General features: G+C 43.6%; 1 protein-coding gene across 9 annotated transcripts in view; it reads left to right on the forward strand.

Moving 5' to 3' along the window:
- The window catches only part of MCF2L2 (MCF.2 cell line derived transforming sequence-like 2), a 3,251,461-nt gene that overhangs the window by 553,945 nt on the left and 2,684,046 nt on the right, over positions 1-13,470 (forward strand). For all 9 annotated transcript variants that reach the window (XM_069618639.1, XM_069618638.1, XM_069618642.1 and 6 more), the window contains exon 3: positions 8,442-8,556. In XM_069618639.1, the coding sequence (XP_069474740.1) occupies positions 8,442-8,556 (115 nt within the window). The remainder of the gene's footprint in view (positions 1-8,441; positions 8,557-13,470) is intronic.

Genomic DNA, 13,470 nt, shown 5'->3' on the forward strand with positions numbered 1-13,470 from the left:
GCAGTTAAAAACCCAAATACACCGCGATTCGGTGAGCGGAGCTGGGAGCAGAGGTGAAGGAGCAGTCTGTAGCAGTCCACTGCAGACCTGCAGTGGAACCCATATGGAGGCCGAAGTACGCCCGAAGGGGAGAACTAAAAAAAAAACAAATGTGTCAAACACGTCTTCCCCGTGCAACAGATTCCCCTGCCTGTCCACTCCACAACCCGCCAGCAAGGTGGAAGTGGCACGCTCTTTCAATAGCAAAGGAGGAAGGAATTTGCCAGGCTCAAGATCGAGCCGAACCATGCTTCAGCATAACAAGTAATCAAGCGGCACAAACTCGCCTAATCGCAAAAACAACGAAAACACAAAAGGAGAAACAGACCTTATTGGGGCTTCCGCCGAGATGGTACCAGCAGCATCGGTGGCAGCAGGACCAGCTCTGCAGTCTCTATCGACACTGCCTTTGACGCCACTCCCGCCGCCGACTTTGCTGGTCCTGGCGGGAGCAGGAGGCGCGGCTGGCCTGTTCGAGGGAAGAGAGGGTGAAGCGAGCAGCCTACCCCTCCCCACCGTGTACAGTGCCGTGTGCAAGGCCGACATCCCGGGACAAAATGGGTCGGTGAGTACCACCAGCGAGGAGATGACAATCGAGGGACTGCCCTCGGCACCCCCTATATCAGCAAGCAGTCCGCTCGAAGCCCTCGTGGCGGGAGTACCCGCAGTGGGAGCGGACAGAGGTCAGCTCCCACACGGGACAGGGTGGACTGCGAGCGGCAGGGAGGGGCGGCAACCGGCAGGGAATGAAGCTGAGGTGCCGATCCAGGAAAACGCCTTCTGCCCGAAGTCTCGGGCGGACACAGAGACAGAAGCGTGCATGACACCGACCGCTACACCTGAAGGGGATGAATTACCAGTCATCGGGCCTCTCCACCCTCCGCCAGCAGTAGGGAAGGCGGGGAGAGAGGTGAGCCCCGATTCACCCTGCCTCCATCAGGAGATCACACATGGCTCACAGGATGACCAACGACAGAACCAGAGCTTGGAATTAACAGGGGCATAGGGGCAGAAAAGAACCCCCACCATCGAAAACCCCCAACCCACAATTAAAATAAAGGCCATGTTTCACCGCCCAGAAAAGGCAAGCTTGGGAAACGCACCACACACAACGACCGAGAACACTGAGAAGCAGTGTGGGAAAAAACCTGAGACGCAGAATAAGGGATGTGACACGAACTGGTCCGGAACCCACTCAACTTCCATCGTATCCATTGATGAAGATCCCAATTCCATGGGAGAGACACCCAACCTCTCGGACATTTCACACAAAGAATCAGAGGAGGAATACGGCAAAGTGAACCCAAGACCACTAAAGGAAAAAAGAACAAAAACAAAAAAAGAAATGAAAACGCTAAACCTAAAAAAAAAATCAACAATCAAACACACGAAACAAACCTTGAACAAATCAAAAACTATCCTTAAAGATGCAAGAGACTGTAAAAGTGATCAAAAGGAGAAGAACCTCCTCAAAACCCCTACCAAACCCACTGCTATCATGTCCCTTGAAGGCTTTCTTTACACAACAGTATAAAAGAAAACTGACGACGGAGATTGAAATTTCCGATGCAGAAATGCTAGAAGTAGCCCACGATCACTCCCCCCGGGACCTAAACAAAGGAAAACCGACTCAATTTGGACCACAGTTCCACATGTAAACCAAACAAATGATAATCAACGAATCAGCTTGAACAACACAACTTCGGAGCAAGCAACAGAAAAGAATGAGTCATCAGAGGCAAGCCTGACAATTGAGGGACATCGCCCCAACAAAACAACAACTAAAGAATTGGAAGGAAACTCCAAAATAACAGAAGCATCGACGCACCCGTTTCACCCACAGGGAAAAAAACCCAGAAAGGACACTACAAGGGAAGATACCTCCAACATTGAACTCGTAGAAAACAACAAAGAGCTAAGCCCTGTGGTAAGGGCGAAAGAGGGAAGATATGCGTGGACCAAGCCCCATCTGACAACCGGCATTTTGAAGATGCCGAGGTTAATCGACAAAGACGAAAGAGGGCTCCTACAGGGGGTAGAAGCACCCACGCAAAGACCGGCACAAGGAAGAGCAATCCCTGAACACGAGCAAAGTGTACTGTTTGCAAAATCTCCACCAAATACACCTTTGCTGAAAAAAAGACCAGAGAAAATACATACTCCACCGAAAAACCGTAGACTAAGCGACATAGCAGCTGGAATGCAGAGATTCTCACCAAACAAGAACCCAGACATGATCACAATCATGTCCGCTATGTCAGTTGTACTTGCACCATTCTGCAAACTCTATGAAGCGATAAGAGAAGAAATTCGAGATAACACGGCAATGATGTCTAATATGATCAACAAAATATTGCACGTGGAAAGCTAACAACGGCGATTGAAGATTTAAAATACACTCACCAACGACCACAGGAAAACAAAATAGAAGAATTACAAAAAAAAAACAAAGACCTAGTGTGCCAAAACAACATCCGAAACGCACCGCAGACCGGGCACCATTTGACGCACCTCGAAGAGGGCCTGTGGATTACAACTAAAAACACATCTCTGTCGGTAATGAGTACAGAACAAAACCGAACAAAACCACGGCCTCAAAATCACACTTACGGGCCAAATACTCAAAAAACAGGTATCAACAGCAGAAGATTTAAAAACACCCGCTACAACACACCTGGAGACTTGTCGGATAACAAATTCTCCCAAAACTACAGAGGATTTTATGGCAGACCCGACTTTAATGAATCTAACGCAACACTGGGAAGACCATAACCTCATCACTAATGAGGCCGATAACACGCCTTCCAAAAAGACCAAAGAAAGAAAAGGGACAATCGATGACAACATATCCCAAAAAAAAGAGGACCACCCCAAAAAAGCGCAAACAGAAAGACAAGCAAGTATCCACGAAAACCTGGACAAAAAAAACAAAAGTCGGACAAATGAAGATAGAGAAAAAAACCCAGCTCCAAAGATCAGATGGAGAAGCAGAGTTGAGCTTGAACAAACAAAAAGAAAAGAAGATAACCGCCTATTCAAGCTGGAGCAAAATGGTGAAAGGAAAGACTTTCTCATATTAAACCGACAAACTGTTATTCAGATAATGAAGAACACTCAATCCCTCAAGAATTTTAAAAGCAAAAACATGACTCTAGTAGAGCCATATCATAGCGGGAGAACAGCGAAAGCTTACCTGCATGTAAAAGCAGAAAGTGTTAATCACATCAAAAAACAGCCTCCAAAGAAGTGGAGCAAACAGGCTTTCTTCTAACTGAAATAAAAAAGCATAAAACAAAAGAAAGTGTCCAATAAGGAAAAATATCGCGCAGCAACAAAAAGACAACCACAAGCGAACAGAGAGGGAGACAAAGCACAAAAAGGAAAACCCGAGCCGCTATAAATCAACCAGACACTATAGTGCGACAAAGCAGAGAGACACCCACGAGTCATACCGCAAAGAATCGCCCGCCAGACCCATAAGCACAAGCAGGGTCAAGACCCCAAGACAATGGGCTGAGACAGCGACAAAGGAAATCACACTTAACCACTAAACATGAATATTCAAGTTAGAGCAACAAGACCCAAAGAAAGATAAGGAGCCACTGAACCGGCAAGCAATTCTCCAGATAATAAAGAGATCGAAACACCTGAGACATCTAAGATTGAAAGATCTCAAGTTAGTGGAACCTTACCACGACGGTAATCAAGCAAAAGCTTACATTCACATCAAAATAAACAGAACAGAAGGAATTGACCAAGCAGCCTTCAAAGAACTGGAACTGATGAGTCTGCGTTTGACAGAAATAAAGAAATCAGAATCACCAGAAAGACATCGGCCAGCTGGCACCACAAGAAAAGGGGGATTTCACCCGAGCCAAGAAAACCTAAGACACTGCTCATTCCAAAGTCCAAGCACCGACGTACAGCCAGGTAAATCAAGATACAAATCTTCGCTGACTCTAGAGACCCCAAAACAAAAGAGCAAGACGGCGGACCTGAGGCAGGTGAAGGGCCCTTAGAGCTGGTTGACAGCAACGTGGAACGAAAAATCTGATAAATAGCAACGACCAGGGCCAGATTTCGACCTTAACACAACAGTGAAATTCAGAGAGGTACGCCCGAACCGAAGAATTTCATCCTAGGATCCTGAAACACCCGGGGCCACGCGCACCTAACGGTAGCAGGAGATTTAAACCTGCGCAGCTTCGACATCTTATGCCTACAGGAAACGTGGCTGATGACTAAACCTGCACTGGACGGCTTTACAGTTGAAATTTCTCCAGCCGAGAAAGGCCTTCTAGGAAGACCGTCATCGGGCCTACTAATCGCGATAAAAACAGGTCGCGGTTTAGCAGAGCCGAGAAAGTGGAAAGAAGCCTACGAACTGCTAGTAGTGTTGTCATCATGGGCCCGACAGGAACCAAAAAAAGGACAAAATTCCAATGTGTTAGCTATAGTCACCTGCTACTGGAACCCCCAGCGTATGTCAACGAAAACATTTTGCGCTAATATGAGCTCCACGATTGACCAACTCTACGAAGATTTCGAAGACATTGAAATTATAATCTGCGGGGACCTCAATGCAAACTGTGGCAATCAAAAACAGACAAATCCATCTGACAACCGGCGACCTTTAACATCTGATCAAACAAGAGAGCGTGGGAAGGCCTGGAACGACCTCATTGCTACAAGAAATTTACAAAACTTAGATACTCTGTTCCCTAACCTAACTAACTTACCTACATGGGAACGTGGATCCTCAAGCGCCACCTTAGACTACATAAGCATTTCCTCAGGCTTAACGCAAGCGATAAAAACCTTTAGAGTGCAAAGAACGCTGAACAGCGATCACAACCTGTTGTCGTGCAACTGGCAGGGTTGGAGACCTACAAAACCCAGGTATCTCCCAATAACGGAGACAAATAATCAACAAACACGACTGAGACTAACAGAAGCGAACATCCTGAAAATTAAAAACGATTGGGACCAAAAAATTCAGACCAACAAACTAAACAAAATAGACAAAAGACCAGACTACATACCGCTGTTAGCCCCCTACAAAAAACCACTAAAAAAAATGGATGCTTCCGTGACCTACCCAAAACATGCCTTTAACAAAGAGGTGGTTGAATAGAGAAAAATGGGACGACGCCTGAAGAAAACGGCTAAAAAAACAAACACCATTGAGGATTGGGCAAATTGGCACCAGGAGACAAAAAGGTACCGCAACTGGCTAAAACAACAAAGGGCGACACAATACCAACTGGACGCAGAGGAGATGATGAAGAGACTTTCGTCTAAAAAATCTAGCAAATTCTGGTCTCTAATAAAAACAACATCTGCGAAGCAGACCGCGCCGATGATCAATGCAGTTGCGGAAGAAAAATGGAGAACGCATCTAACTAAAGAATTCGAAGACCTGAAAGTAGCACAAGTAGCGAAGGGGGAAAACCCAATTTCAACCTGGGTGAATCTATCTAACCCGGAAGACATCGCAGACAAAATAAAGAAACTGAAAACATCAAGAGCCCCTGGGCCCGACGGTCTGACTAACATGGAACTCAAACAATTTCCGAATGAGTGGTCAAACGTAATTAGTGGAATTTTTGCAGAATGCGAGGCTAAACAACAGATCCCCGAATCATGGCTGAAAGCAGTGATCGTACCAATCTATAAAAAAGGAGGGCGTGAACATCAAGTAAATTACAGACCTATCGCCTTGCTCGATATCATAGACAAATTATACGCATCTCTACTGTTGGACCATTTTAGAAAATGGGAGAAAAACTGACCCTCAAAAGATAACCTGCAAACAGGTTTCCAGAAAAATGGAAGCACCACAATTAACATCATGATACTTAACATCTTAAAAGCCAAGGTGAAGGAAGGGGCCCCAAAGGTACATCTAGCCTTTGTAGATTTATCTAAAGCCGTTGACAAAATCGACAGAAACATGCTCTGGGAGAAACTACTACTCTGGAACTGCCCACAATTGATACTCGAGCCTATCAAAGCATTACACTCGAACAACACCATAAGAGTGAAATTAAGTCAACATGGTACGCTCTCCGAAGAGATCAAGATTTTCAGACGGGTCAAACAGGGATGCCCCATAGCCCCAGCTTTGTTTATTGCCTTCTTGAGCGACCTGCAAGCCTCAGAAGCCGAAATAAAGAGCTTCCCGCCAAAACTGGGCAAAACTTTCATTCCCAGACTATTATACGCAGACGACGTGAACCTTATCGATCAAACTAAAGTCGGACTACAGCGCAAATTGTCAAACCTAGCTAAATACATCCATGCCAACCACCTAGAAATCAACAAAAACAAATCAAAAGTTTTGTCAATCGAGAAAGCAACGAATAAAAAAACTAAAAAAATGGTTTGGTACCTTGAAAACGACAAACTTGAAACGGTTGAAAACATCAAATACCTAAGGGTCGAAATTGACAGCTCAGGAACAGACATAGCCATGCAAAAGACGCTGTGGGAAAAGGCTAAAAGGCTGACATCACAAATGAAAGTGATCGATAGAAAGTATGGCAAGTTCTCCCTAATGCCCGCAATAAACTTCTACAAAGGAAAAGTGGTCCCAGTTCTAGCATATGGAACAGAAGTCTCACTATGCATTCCTTCATCAATTTGGACAAAACTGGAAGGACTGATATGGAAGGCAGTGCTGGGACTCCCCAAATCCACTGCTATGGCGGCAATCCGAAGAGAGCTGGGTCTTGTATCCCTGGCATCCATGGTAGAGCAAAGCGCTATGAGCTTTTTCCAGAAAGTAATTCTGCCCGACTCGCTACCAGCCCTCAACATCATAAAGGAGGAAATAGAAAGTGGCAAATGCGCAGCACTGAACAGATGGGTGGAAAATAGAAAAGAGAAACTGGAGGAAATAACTTGCACAGAAAAAGAACTGATCGATAACCCAGAACGAATAAAACAAAACATGATAACCATGGACTGGATCAACACACTGTAGGCAGCAGCAGAGAATAAACGTCTATCACATCTCCCACCTACTTTCAACAAAGTGAAATCTCCGCTGAAATATTGCGTCAAATTTCCTGAAAAAAGAAAAAGAACTTTGTTTATGAAAGCTAGATTAAACCTGCTCCTAACTCAAGAAATGTTGTGCATCAGAGGTGCGTCCGAAAAAAAAGAATGCCGTTTGTGCAAATCGACAGAGGTGACAGAAATTCTGAAACACCTGTCAATAAACTACCCAAAAACCAAGAAACACAGACTAGTTCACCTACTACCCTTGATCGAAAACCCCTGGATGATATGTGAAAACAACCTATGGAATCGCTTGATATCCGGTGAAACCACAGATGGACGATAGCGTTGGTAAAGCAAATTGACACAATATTTCAACAAATCAAAGAGGAACATCCGTCTACCTAAATGAAATCTGAAAATAAACAAATGACTGTGGTCTTCAGAGGCGACTCTTTACTTAGGAAACTTCTGAAATTGCACAATAGTAAGAAGAAGTTTGAAACTATGGAAATCGACCATTTTGATAAATTTTCTTAGAATAACTCCTAAAGAAAAACAGTAAAAAAAATATAGCTATACTTACGTTTTATAGACCTAGCCAGAGGGCCGTAATGAGAGTTATGGGCCCTGAAGACCAAGGTAAAGGCTTGAGTGCAGCAGGGGCATTTAACGAGGTCTTCAGGGCCCATAACTCCCTGTAGAGCCCGAGGGCATGGCCTACAAAGCTATTATGTCCCTAAATAAAATTAAATAAATAAATAAATAAATACAGCATTCTGCCTGGAGGGGTTGCTGGGTACTACCATGTGCAAACATGATGAGGAGGGAGGTGCAAGGCTTACAAAAAGCTGAGCCGTGTTTGCTAAGTGAAGGCTTCAGGCAGCAAGGGGGGGCGTCTGCCCCACCCTAAAAATGTAGGGAGGGGTGTGGGTAATTTGCGTTGCACGGGCCATGTAGGTCAGGTGCGGCCTGGGCGAGGAGGAGCGCAGCGCTGGTGGGTATAGGCGGCCCCAGCCTCCACCCTAAGAAGGTACGTAGTGGGGGGAAGTGGGAGGGTTATCTTCCTTGCCCAGGCTACGTCTGTCAGGTGCGGCCAGGGCGAGGAGGAGAGCGCTGCTGACAGCATTGCTGACAACGGGATGCTCCTGTGATGTTTTTCTTTTAGATCTTATTGTTGCAATACTCTGTCCATTAGGTTGCTTTGTTTTGACCTAATGACTCATAACCTCAGTAACTTGAATCGCTACGTACCAATCGACAAATAGTATGCATCCTATCCTCCAAAAGGCACTGCCGAAAAGGCACAGGAGGAATGTTTTTTCAACCTGTTCTTCTGTGCATTTAAACCTCAAGGTGTGTGTGGTGGTAGCTGCATAACAGTCTGCTTACTACTACAGGAGGAAGAGGGCAGGATGGAGCCCCGATCATCACCTTCCCCGAATATCCTGGCTTCAGTGAAATCCCGGATGAAGATTTTCTGAACGTTGTGACTTACCTGACCAGCATTCCCAGGTGAGGTTCCAACCCCTTTCTATGCTTAGACATAGAGTTTTCATATAACTTCTGGCATTTGGTTGAAATGATTTGCCAGCTACAAAGTTAAGTGGGAAAAGGAAGGCGTTGCTTTGATGGTGATCTAATTAAGAAGAAGTAACCTCTGGCTTTGCAGATGTGATTAAAGGTATGAAGATTAAAAAAGAGGTACCTATTCTTGTAAAAATCCAGATCACTTTGCTACTTATGAGAGATACTTCCTAATCACAATTCCATGAGCACATTATACCTTTTTGAATGTGTTGATTGATGACACCATCTTTACTATTTTAATAATTGTAAACAATTCCAAAACTGGAGGTTTAATATCCTGTAAGCTCGGAGATTTGACCAGAAATAGCCAATTTGGAATCTGTAGCTATTTTAAAAGATGACATGTTAAGATAATACATAATTCGCTAATCTAGTTAAACGGTGGCATGGTTTTGGTTGGAATTGCTGTCCAAAGCATTGACAAGTACTCTGTGTCCAGGGACCCACAGATATCTGAGAAAATATTGAACAGCAACAGGACAACTCATTCATTCAACGGTGGTATTTAAATAATAAAAGGCACGCTGCATGCTGGCAGTCATGGGGATGAGTCGGCAGTGGCTTGAGTTTTACATTGTTGATGAATTGCAAGAATCCGAATGGGAACAGCAGGTGGTTGCTGATTGCTGATTCCTTTCTGCTACATTGTAGCATTGAAGGGGGGGGTGAGGCCAGGTTGCTATTCATGCCTTGAGAGAAACTAACTGCCTGCATTCTCCAGTCCACATCTTTAGTTATTAATTTTTCCAGATGCATGAAACAATTATGGAATGGAGTGTAATGATAAAAAAAAGAAAGTATGTGGCATGCCTATAGAAATGGAAGCATTACTATCCTCTTAATTTGATTTAAGAAACCAACGGATGTGAAGGGGAGATTCCTTAAGGTTCATAATGGTCTTGAAAGCAAGGCCCCAAAACTTGACTTTGCTGTTAACTAGAATTGAATAAATCTGGGATAGTCCAAGCCATTATAATGGTTTTCGTTGAGGGTAGCTTGTAGTTATTTACAGCACCGTGTCGGTGCGATCCCTTCGATTTCGGGGATAGACCGAGCTGGATTTGAAGCGAACACAGTGATATTGTCTGCTTACATGGAAATGAGGGTCCCCATTTTTAGGTTTCAAAATGGCACGCGACTTCTTTGTATAATATCATGAATCAGGGATTCAATGTAAACGGCAAACATGCTGGAGGAACAGGGAGAGCCCAGCTTGGTCCTACATGCTATATCAAAGTCTTCCGATAGTGCACATAAGTTTATGTATCTATTTGGAGAACCTATTCTGGCTATTTCACACCTGCGAAAGGGCCATCCTACAGGCTCAAAAGCTTTATCAGCTTCTAGAAAGATTACTGATACGGGGGCCGTTTATTGGTGGCTGAGTCAACCTGTTTTAAAACATTGAGCTTCTCTGCAGAGATTACGACCGGATGATACTCGTGCATCCAATGGTTCCTGAGATCTGCCGCACAGTTGCATGTTTTATTGTTTTTATGAAAGCAAGCCAGAGGTTGCGGATAGCCACAAACGTGTCAATTTGCACCATGTCATTTGGGAGATGTTTATCCAGTTATGCTTTTCTCAATACTCCAACACAAAACTGAAATGCGAGCACATTCAAGGCCACAATGCCATATACATGCCGAACATTCTCCTGAGTGATCTAGATTTGCCAACATTGCCCATGAAATTTGGTATATGCTCATCCAGTCCTCTTTTTCCATTCCATTTTTACACTTACAGTCATGATTTTAAAAAATGTGTTTATTAAGATTTTTTTCAACCTCATAACATGTCAATAATTAACATTATGATTCTTGATTTCATCTGATATAAGTATATGCTGCAAATTTCTTCATCGTCCAAAATGTACTAATCTAAACATTATAAATAATGATAACTAGTCAGGAACTTATAATGGGAAAAGGACACCTTACTGTAGTAGCGTGTTGATGTCACGTGATTACATTCTCAGTGTTCCAATTGAATGTCATCACACGCAATTTGTCAGATGAAGTTAGCTGTTTGAGGTTACACTGGTGAATGCAACTGGGGTCACAATTTATCAAAGAAACCTATTTAATTGAGGAACAAGTATCTTTATGGTTATTACATAAGTGGTTGATGAGGGGAGATGGTGTGACCGCAGGGCACCTGCGTGTGTGGAACACGGATTTATGAACGCAACACCGGCTCGGCCGAGCAGCAGCAACGTCTGTTGCGAGTGTTGCGGAAGCTTTTGGACAGTTCAGCAGTGGATCAAAGCAGAAACCACTATTAAAGGTGTACAGCACATGCAGAACAAGGATCTGCAAACACAGCACAGGCTCAACCGAGTGGCAACAACTGTTGTGTTAGCCGTTGGGCAGTTTGGCAGAGGAGCAAAGAAGGAAGCACTGAACAAGAAATCATTTATTATTGTTCTCGACATTATGACAATTTCATTTCAGCCAACACGTGTTTCGGCCTATTTAGGTCTTCATCAAATATGCACAGAGTTGTTAAAGCCAGCACAGCCTCAGTGGGCTAGACTGGCATCCCGCGAGCACGCCAGTCTAGCCCACTGAGGCTGTGCTGGGTTGAACAGCTCTCGCACATTTGTCAGTTGCTAGAAACACCAGCTTCTATAGCTTTGTTATTGTATCTTACTTGAAATTCGACTTGGAAGTTTGTTTAGCATCACTGAGCATTTTAGAATTTGGATTCCATCCGCAAGTACGCATATGGAATTTGCGTAATAGCCTTGAAGAAGACCTGAACTTCTCTGTACTGAATTGTTGGGATTTAGTACACAATTACGACGGCCGAAAATGATGATTTTAAAAAAATCCCCTTTACACCACATACATATGCTGGGGAGACCCCCCCATCCGACCCCCCCACACTGGGGAGACCCCCCACCCTACCCATATTACCATTATATCACATACCCCCCCACACACATATATATATATATATATACATATATTTATATATATATTTATGGTGTAAAGGGGGTCTAGAAAAAAGATGTCAGCATTTTCGGCCGTCGTAATTGTGAGGGCGACATTTTGGGCCATTACCAGTTGTTGTTACCATCAACCTATATTTCTAACCGATTAAAATGTATTTTTCCAAAATGTTTAAAAGAACTATAAAATAATATATTGGTATATTGTTTTTTAAGTATTAGGTAATGATCTTTTTCTTTTCTTATATAAATCGAGGTTTATGGCCTTCGTTCACGACTCGGGGAACCTATTCAGCTTAGTCAGAGAATTAAAAACATTACATATTGCTGGGAGTCAAACATCTGGCCTGTGCTTAAAAATGTGGTAAGGTATGCAGTCAGGCCCCAGGCTGTTGTTGGCTTTAAGAAAATAGAAAAACAACTTTACTATAATTAAAGTAAAGTCGTTTTTTTCCAATTATGTTCCCACTCAATACTCTCAGTAATGCCCGCATAGGAACCAGCCGCCTTCATTATGTCAATTTCTTTGCCATAAAACAATGTCAAATGCTTAACCCAGCTCTCTGTGGGCACATTTGTTTCCTAGTCATGTGTGGCCAGACTATCTGCCCGATGAGCCACCAGTTCCAGAAAATGGTCTGCGTTAACTAGGCAAGCAGCGTCACCAATGTCCCCCCACGCTGTGTCGGCCTCCTCTGCCTTATTGGCTGCTAAACAGTTCAGAAGATACTTCCACAATTTATAATATTATCCATACATTTAGGGAGTCGAAATGAAGTGCCGACACCAAATCTCCTTGGCCCTCTTTGCTTGCAGAATCAAACCACCTTACACAGCCTTGCATCTTGTAGGACTTATATGGCCACGTCTTTAGTTCACTGATATCAGCCATAAAGGATTACTAGTCAGTTAGCAGACTAATTGGACCAGGTGTAATGGACAAGTAATAATCTACTACAGACTTGTTATTCATAATAACTCCAGTTCTCCTGCTTATTCAATTTTGCATATCTAATACTCGGGAGGATAGCTTGACTCGGGAGGATAGCTCAGGGGCAACACACTCGCCTTCTAAGCAAGACGATGCGTGGAATAACGCAGGTTCGAACCCCGGATCCACCACTAGAAACGTCTGGGTATTGTGTTATGAATACCCAATTACAATACTTCTTCTATTGGAGATCACTACACCCTCTAAGAACCTTGGGAACAGTTTAATTGCATACATTTTCAAACCTGTGTTCAAATGTAGTGAAAGCACAGAGCAAACACTTCTGGAACGAGGTAGAATATTACAATTAACAACAGATTTACAATGGGCAACAGTTACAATCAAATAATCAATGATGGATTTACCTGGAAGCCCATTGGATATGAAGTGGCAAGGTGGGTCAGAGGAAGGGCACTGTTAATAGATCAGATGCCCAAAAAGACTATGAAATATTAGCACTGCCGGGTCTGTCCATCCAGCAATGATATTTATGTCTGGAATCCCTCTGGTTGCTTCTTGCAAGTGATCAAATGAGGCTTCAGGTGGGCCAATTCTAAACTTCAAATTGAGATCCTCACCCTCAATAACAAGGGGTAAAGACAGCTCAGATTCATCCAAATGGCAGAAATTACACTTTCAAGAAATGTGAAAAATCCATGTTTTTCCCCCGTCCAAAAAAGTTCTAACAATTGATCACACACCGAGTGGTAGGGGGAAATATAGTTATTAACTGCACATTAGTCGAATTAAGGATATCCACAATTGTAGTGGGTGAGCTGAGAGCCACAAGAATGAAACAACCCTCCTCCCCCAAATTCCTGCCCCTCTTCCTCTTAACTGTGGGGTTGCAAATAGATAAATAACCCAAGTGCGGAAGTAAAAAGCACCACGTTTC

Source organism: Ambystoma mexicanum, chromosome 10, assembly GCF_040938575.1.
Source record: "Ambystoma mexicanum isolate Mex_15411 chromosome 10, UKY_AmexF1_1, whole genome shotgun sequence".
Classification (NCBI taxonomy): domain Eukaryota; kingdom Metazoa; phylum Chordata; class Amphibia; order Caudata; family Ambystomatidae; genus Ambystoma; species Ambystoma mexicanum.